This window comes from Eucalyptus grandis, chromosome 6 (genome assembly GCF_016545825.1).
Source record: "Eucalyptus grandis isolate ANBG69807.140 chromosome 6, ASM1654582v1, whole genome shotgun sequence".
Lineage (NCBI taxonomy): Eukaryota > Viridiplantae > Streptophyta > Magnoliopsida > Myrtales > Myrtaceae > Eucalyptus > Eucalyptus grandis.
In genome coordinates this window covers 25,158,425-25,167,189 of record NC_052617.1, presented here as the reverse complement: position 1 = coordinate 25,167,189, position 8,765 = coordinate 25,158,425, and the positions used below count along the sequence as shown (strand labels likewise).

The 8,765-nt window shown below is 39.2% G+C and overlaps 1 protein-coding gene across 1 annotated transcript; it reads right to left on the bottom strand.

The window, feature by feature from the left end:
- Positions 1 to 3,837: 3,837 nt before the first annotated feature.
- LOC104449054 (sucrose synthase-like) lies at positions 3,838 to 8,153 on the bottom strand. The gene is given in 14 exon segments (XM_039314962.1): positions 3,838 to 3,975; positions 4,350 to 4,411; positions 4,663 to 4,792; positions 4,927 to 5,016; positions 5,018 to 5,488; positions 5,607 to 5,831; positions 5,907 to 6,073; positions 6,168 to 6,284; positions 6,384 to 6,557; positions 6,646 to 6,741; positions 6,842 to 7,177; positions 7,382 to 7,556; positions 7,710 to 7,861; positions 8,030 to 8,153. Coding segments are annotated over 13 exon segments (2,121 nt in total). The 5' UTR covers positions 7,760 to 7,861; positions 8,030 to 8,153; the 3' UTR covers positions 3,838 to 3,947.
- Between the last annotated feature and the right edge of the window lie 612 nt (positions 8,154 to 8,765).

Here is an 8,765-nt window from a genome sequence, read left to right as displayed (position 1 = left end):
CTTGCGATTCGATTTTACTAGGGCTTGAGTTCGTGGGCACACCAGGGGCCCGCTCCTGCTGAAAGGCCTGAAGAGATTGGACCAACAACAAGGCTCGTATCATAGACAGGGTAAGAGAAGAGGGAGGGATTTTCCTCAGCTGGCATTGCCCATCTTTTTTTTATATTCATACTTAGTCCCCTTGAATGGAAAATTCTTTGCTCAATCTGCGCCCTGTTGTGCTCCTTGGGCCTGAGATTTCCGGATTCTAATGATAACTATTATGGCTAGAAATTGATTTTTGGAAAAGAAATAGATTTTTCTATTACTATTTCTAGATGAGTTTCTAAGCAAAAATACCTATTTGATAGAGATACAAAATTTATACTCTAAAAATAGAAATTCGTTTGATAACGACACAATTTTTTTTCCTTTCGAACAGCTGCGATGGGCGACCGCCTGGCTGATGGCAGCTATGGGCAGTGGCGGGAGACCGACGGCTGTGGCAATGGCGATGGCGACCGGCGGTAGTGGCTAGCGTCTAGTGGCGGCAGCCGGCGTCCAACAAACGATGGTTGGCGACCGCGAACATTAATAAGAATTTTTATTTCTCATTTTTGTTTCAGAAATAGAGAATTAAAAAATGTTTACTTCTTATTTCTATTCTAAACCTATTTCTGGAACAAAAATCTATTTCAGAAATAGAAAAATTAAATAATTTTATTAAACGGATTTTTATTCTAGAAACAAGTTTGGAATAGAAAAATTGTTTCCGAAACAGAAATTGGTGGTTGTCATGCACCTCCTAAAGGACGTGCTTCCCTAGAAATAGGTTCAGTTCTACTTTAGGCATCTTGCCCTGATTTTGCCTCATCATCGTTCATGTTCCTTTTAGCGATTTGTTCTCTTCTTCGAGGTTTTTCCATTCGATTTCATTCGAGTTTGCATTCCCATTCACATTGTTTTTCATCCATCTCGTGTGTAGATTAGGGATTCTCAGTTAGTCAGGTTTCTCTCTTCCTTTAAGATTATCCTTACTGCAATGAAAGTAAAGTTTCTAGAAGGGACGTGTATAATAGTCCTCCAAGAACTTTCATTTGATTTTCTGTCCTTTCTTTTCCTTCTGCAATTTTTTTTTTTTTTTTGGTGTCTTTTGCAGATTCTTGCTATTTATACAATTTATCAAATGTGTCGACGACAATAAGTTCATCTAAATTTATAGTACAATTAAAGGAAGTTTGGATGCATATTTAGGAGCGCTGAAACATATGTGAAGGCTAGCTAGAAAATTTAGTAGCATGTATTTTTATAAGTTTAGCATATTTTAATCGAAAAACTTAAAATATTAATATGATTAAGGACTTAATATCATTTGCAATTCGAAAGAATAAATAAAGAAATTAAATTGAAAAGTCCAAAATTTAAAGGTGAAACAGTCTGTTGTCATGACCAAATTAAGAGACATCACTTTATATAAGTCATAGGAAGAACACTCTTGAAAAATTGTCGGATTTTACTTCCATATTTTCTTTATACAGTTAGTGTGTAAGGAGAAACTCCATTTGATAAAACTTAAGAAATTTAATGGGGACATGTCATGTCGGCTTGTGAAGTGAACTCCCCTTAGAGCACCACTTTACTTTTATATATTTATGCTTCTAGTGATTTGCTTTTTATGGCCTTTAATTTGAATTCATTCACAATGTTTTTATTTTTAATCTTGTGCAGAGTTTAGAGATTCGTCCATTTCATCTTGCTCTTACTTTAGCATAATATGAATATTCTAACCCGATGGATTACAGTATTATTTTTCTTCAATTATCATTTCAAGGTTTGTCGGAACCATCCAAAGATGTTTTCAGAAGATCAACAACAGTAACCAATTTCCAATTATCTCGTCCTAAGGATGACCTTCAACATAGAAAAACCAATCCTCCTACAATAATTACACGAGACATGTATAAGTACGCAGTAGAAATGGATGTCATTCACTTCCTCGGAGGAAGAGAGGGGGCAGTGAAGGAATAGAGTCGGGCGAGAGAGAGAGAGAATGCATGGGAGAGAGAAGTTTTTTCCCTGACATTTGGGCTCCACTTTGAACATGTGTCGCAACTTCAGCACCTTTCCTATTTACTACGTTATGCAGCAAATATTTTCTTGGTGAAGGGTACATAGGTGCTTGCCATGTCAGCATATGATGCAGTACTATGCAATAACCAAATATTCTCTCGGGTCCAACCCGGTCCGTCGCCCAACTACGAGTAGAACTGAAAATAGAGGTCGTAGGTTCAGAGAATAGAAGATGCAAATAAAAAAAATAAAGTATTGATAGAAATACAGATCGTTGGTTCAACTTTCTCGACCCCAGATAAAAAGAGTGAAAATACAAATCGTAGGTTCAGAAAACATATGATGAAAAAAGAAGAAGTACTGAGTACAACTTAAAATACGAATCGTAGATTCAGAGAACAGATGATGCAAATGAAAATAATAAAATAAAGTACTGAGTAGAACTCAAAATGCAGATTGCAGGTTCAACTTTCTCAACCCAAAATAAAAAGAGTACGAGTAGAACTCAAAATACAAATCGTAGGAGAACAGATGATGCAAATAAAAAATAAATTACTGAGTAGGACTCAAGATACAGACCATTGGCTCAGAGAGAGCAGATGGCCAAAATAAAAAATAAATCAAGGAAAGTAACTTATTGGAATGAAAACTTCCAAGCTTCAACGCTTCCTCTTCCGACAACTATTCGCCTTTTGGTTTAGGCGACAGCGGGGCTAAACAGACTAACTGTTGAAATAGTGATTGTTGGAATTTTGTTTGTTAAAACAAAATGAGTGCCTTTTACTTTGTCCCATGTAGAAAAGGTGGGAGTAGGAGGATTAGTTTATTAATAAGGAATTTCTCTTTTGTAGTTAAAGGAGTGATTAGGTGGGGCTAGACCCCACTATAACCGCGTGCGGGTGCGCGGATAATTGCGCGATTTTGGCGCACTTAGCGCGCCCGCGGTTTAATTAGCATTAATCCATTGCTTTTTTTATTTATTTATTTTTATTTTATATTTTAGTTCAAAGGTTGCCTTTTAATTTGAGAATTTCAGAAATGAAATATAAATGAAAATTCGAAATTCTATTTAAAAAAAAATTATTATTTGTGTCTTTTCAAGACAACCTTTGGAAAATTACTTATTCAGTTTTAATTTATCCGAAGGATTGCAATTGTTCATTTTTCGACTTCTTCCGAAGAGTCGTATTGGTTTATCCGAACAATTTTCTAAAGACGTGTTTGTTCGCAATTTTCACGAAGAGTTGCAATACTGTTTCATATATATACTTGTCATTTCGGAAAGAAAAAGTATTGTCATTTTCGAGTCCTCTTTTCGAAAAAAACAGCAGCCAATTTTTCGATTGTTTCTTAGAGAGACCCTGAGAAATACTAGAATTGCTATTTAGTATTCTCATCCGAGACTTTGTTGTATCCTAGAGGATTTTTGCCGGTGACCATTAGCACGTTGTGGGACAAATAAATCCTTAAAGAAAGTGATATCACGCCTCAAAGTCCGAGTTATTTTTACTCGATCCGATTTCATTGTTCAACCCATTTCGAAGACATATTTTACCAACAGTGATAAGATTATATTTTAATTCCTACGATAACATCTTCATGAAGCATGCAGACTAAGGTAAAAAGAGAGAAGACTTTTGGCCAAGCGGAAAAATGAACTCCCTTCGATTGGCTGTCTTATCTCCTAAAATCTATATCGGGTATTCTAGTTTCTGATGTAAACAAACTTGCCTCGAGTAAATGAAACCTTCAACTTTCTCGACTCCAAAAAAGAAGAAGTTTGAGTCGAACTCAAGATACAAATCGTAGGTTCAGAGAACTAATGATGCAAATAAAAAAATAAATTAGGAAAATAACCCTTTTGAGAAAATCCAAATCCAAAGTCGAATGCTTCCTCTTCAAACAGCGTAGGGAACTAGACTGGGCCTGCAAGAACAAGCAAGAACATAGCATAAGTTAATTGTGAGAAACATAATTCGTATGCCAAGAACTGTTGAAATAGTGATAAGATTAGATTTTAAGTCCCGCGATAACATCTTCATGAAGCATGTAGATAAAGGTAAACAAAGGACTTTTGGCCAAGCGGAAAAATGAACTCTCTCCTAATTGGCTGTCTTATCTCCCGAAATCTATGTTGGATATTCTAGCTTCTGATGTTTACAAACTTGCTTCGAGTTAATGAAACCTTCAACTTTCTCGACCAAAAAAAATAAAATAAAAAGTACGAGTAAAACTCAAGATACAAACCGTAGGTTCAGAGAAGAGATGATGCAAATGAAAAAAATAATTAGGAAAATAACCTCTTGACGACTTTCAAAGTCGAATGCTTCCACTTCCTTCTGCGGGGGGAACTAGACTGAGCCTGCAAGAACGAGCAAGGACATAGCATGAGTTAATTGCGAGAAACACACTTCGAATGCCAAGAACTGTTGAAACAGTGATAAGATTAGGTTTTAATTCCTGCGATAACATCTCCGTGAAGCATGCAGGCAAAGGTAAAAAAAGAGAGACTTTTGGCCGCCCACTCAAGGAAAATTCTTCATTTTTCATTTGGGCTTGTATTTGAGTTGAATTAAGAATGCGGAATCGGATCAGGTTCAAGCAGGAACTTACCAGTGGGTGATAAATGGTGTCATAGAACAATTTGAGATATCGGCAGCTCTCGAGGTTAGTCACATGCCTCCTGAAGCTGTACACAGTAGCCAGGTTCAACAGCTTCTCAGAGTATGTTTTCCACGTATACCTTATCAAAAGCACAAAAGAACAAAAAAGAAGAAAAAAGAAAAGAAAAGAAAAGGTAATTACATTAGAAAAACTGTATTCCTGAAAACTATGAACATCATTTAAATCTGAAAACCCATATTTTTATATGCTTACTTCTCTTCAATTCTCCGCACGGCACCCTCTGAGATTTTGTCCCAGTGGCTCTCATCAGTTTGGCACTTCTTGAAGAAGTCCACAAAGCTCGGCTGCCTGGTCACCACAGTAAGGATCAATGTGGAAGCCCGATTCACCATGCACAATGATCTCAGCCGGCCCACCGTAGCAAGTGGCAAAGGTCGGCAATCCACAAGCCATGGCCTCAACCACGGTCAAACCAAAAGCTTCATAGATAGCTGGTTGAACAAAGACCCCCTTCGTGTCGCAGATGTAGCGGTAAAGCTCTCCGTTCGTCTGTCGGTTCATCTGGAAGGAAATCCACCTGAACTGGCCATTCAGCTTGTACTTCTTGATGAGGTTGTACATTTTCTTCATCTTGGCCTGCTCTTCCAAGTCCTTTGAATCCTTCCTCCTTTCGTCCCCGACCACGACCAAGTTGGCCAGTTCCCTCAACCTGGGGTTCTTGCCATACCACTTGACAAGTCCTGTCAAGTTCTTGAAACGGTCCAGACTCGCCATGGTGAAAATAATTGGCTTGTTCTTATCTTTCAGAACACATCTGTTTAACGTTGGAGACAATGTGAATTAGCAAGAAACAACTTCGATTCCCAAGAATGTCATAACAAATGCCAGGACAGGATTTAAGTTGGGTATGAAGGAAGGACCAAAACACTCACAATTGTTCCTTGTTCTCAACTTTGCTGAAGAGGAGTTCTTCGATCTCATGGTGCAAGATTCTCAACCGTCGGTTCTGGTCGGTGTAGGGGAAATAGAAGCTCGTGTTGGCACCCGGAGAAACAACGTTGAACTTTGGGTCAAAGACGTTGATCCCATGGACAACTCGGTAGAGTCCAGGAAGAGTGAAGTTCATGTAACTCTCGTACTGCCCCACAGTATCCTTGCTGAAAATATTGAAAAATAAGGAATATTAGAACTACCGACATCGAATTTCAAGATGAACAATTGAGTAGAATCACCTTCCAGCAATTTCTTGGAAGGTGCTGGTGATGATGAAGTCAGCGTGGTTCATAGCGATGAGATCCGCTGTGAACTGGCACGAGAAGTGGTAGTTCTTCTCAAATTTCCTCCAGTGTACGTCTGACTCTGGGTACTTTGTCTTCTCAAGGCCATGGGCTATTGTACACTGTACAAAGAAGTAAAAGATCAGACTATATCAGGCTTTGAGTATTTCAGCATCAGTTGCCACAAATAACAAGATTATGTAAAAGAGAACAAACCTGTGTAACACCTATTTTTTTGGCTAACAAGGAAGCAACAATGTTTCCATCACTGTAGTTTCCGATGATCAGATCAGGCTTACGCTGCAACTCTGCAGCGAGTTCTTTCGCGACATCCTGATAAGAGTTACCAACAAAAACCATTAGTCCCAACCAGAAACTAAATGAATTCAACAGGCAAAATGACCAAAAGTACATAATTGAGTCTGTCAATACCTCGGTGAATTTTTTCAGATAGGGCCACACCTCGAAGCGGGAAATCCACTTATGGACAATTCCCTTCTCATCCTTTAAGGGAATGCGAAAAATGTAAGAGTGCTCGGTCCCGAAAACATTCTCGAGGTGGTGGCCCCAGGTGGTTCCAACCGCCTCCGGGAGAAGCCGAGTGATCTAACACAATACACAATAAGCATTTAAAGTAGAGGCCAATTCATCAAATCACCACATAAAGTCCCAACTATAAACTTGTGAAACTTACAATGAGGATCCGAGGAGTAATATCCAGTCCTTGTTGCTTAATGCGGCGAAGCATTTCAGTCTCTAGGGCACGAACTTGATCCAGGATGTAAACAACCTAGAAATAGACAGTATTGTAAAATGATTAAGTTAAATGCAAAACCACACGATATGTATATTCTCCTGATTAAGAGATGCTGACTCAATAAAACAAGTACCTGGCCACTGGTATCTGGATAACCTAGGACATTGTCCTGAGCAAAGTACCCATGGGGAGACACAACCACAGCATCGAAGACCATTGGAATCCTTCCCAAGAACTTCTCGAGAGTGCCTGGGTTGGGAGCCTCAAGAAGACCCAACAGGAGCTGGATCATCTCAAGGACCCGCTCAGCCGTGTCGCCCCACCCCTGCTCCAGCCCGATCTCCTGCAACTTGTGCTGGAACTCAGAATACAGAGTCTCCGGTTTGAGTGGGGTCAGATACTCCACCGCCTTCCTCAGGACAGGTTGGAGGGACAACACATTCTGGATTCTGGCATTCATCATGATGTTCTGCAGAATTGCCCAATGTTCACATAAGCCATAAACAGATCACAAATGTTTTTATCAATGTGCACCACATTCTGTAATCTTAATTGGCATTGAGTTCTCAGTGTTCACCATATTGTGACATAAGGTGAAAGAAATCTGAATTTATAACTCATGTCTCATTTTCAAGACTTTGAATGAATGTGTTCGATCGGAAGTTATATGTACCTTCCCCTTGTAGCTGTGGACTTGGAGGAATTCAAGCAGAGGGTACCAACTTTCCTTGTCATGGAAGAGCTTATTGGAGAGACTGCAACGGATATACTCAACGCCATTCCCAATAGATGTGGAAAGAGTTGGGCGCTCAAAAGTGGCAGTGATTGGCCCAAAATTAGGGTTGAAGCTGCAACACAAGACAAATAAACTGGCATTAACACGCCCAAAACAATCGAAAACAAGAACAGCTTAAAGAAACATGACCCGGAGTTCTAGAGATCACTGAGAAACGGAAAAAAAAAAAAAAGGAAGAGAAAGAATAGACAATGACGATTCTGACCTTCCATCAGCAAGCGCTTCTTTGAAGTGCAGATACTCAGCAACCTCCATTTGCTCAAGAACATGCGCACGGACGTTCGCACGGATGTGTTCCCACACACCCGGCCCTTGACGAACAGCAAGAGCAACCCATGGAGGCGACACAATTGCTTCCTAAACCCCAAAATTTACGGCCAAAGAGAAAAAGAAGAGGTTCCTTGAGAAGTTAAACCCAAAAAAAAGGTTTAAGAACAGCAAAATTAACACGTTATAGCTATACACGAGCAGATTTCAAGAGCGAACAAAACAGGAAAAACACCGACGTGCGGAAGCTCATAACACCTGAGTGGATTTGAGGAGGACTTCACCAAAAGCCCCATCAAGAAGCTGTGCTCTGCTCTCCTCAGGGATCGCCTGAACCTCAGCAAGGATTTGGTGACGCTGCAAGATGCCTTTGCCCTTGGCTTCAACTCTTCGACATGAAAACAAAAGGATCAAAACATCTTTTAACCTGACTTCCTCCAAGTTTACATGCTAGAACCACATGTTGACTTGGGCCTTCCTTGCTTTTACCTTAAGAGGAAGGCGCGAAGACCGTCGGAGTTAGTAGAGATAGCAATATCAAAACGCTCGCGAATGCTTTGACTTCGGGGCAACAAACGATCAACCATGGCTCGATTCTCCTCTCGGAGAAACTGCACAAACCACCGAAGCAAGGTTGAGATATCATACACGGAAACGATAGGATTTTTCAATTTACGTCAACATGGAATCACAAAAAAAACCAGAGAAATAAAGGAAAAATAATTAAAACACAAGAAATTTATATGATTCGGTCCGAGTATTAGTATCTATATTCATAGAGAGAACTAACAGTAAATAATTCACTGTAATTGACAATCGTTCATATGTTCGGGTGTTTTTACATTTATATTTAACCTCAAATTCAAACTGTTTATAAATAAATAATTTATTTAAATATAAATTCATAATATAAAATTACCGCATGTTCAAACTTAAAACAGAAATACTTTACCTATGCCAAAATAAAGAAGAACACTTAGGAAAGCTTCGCGTG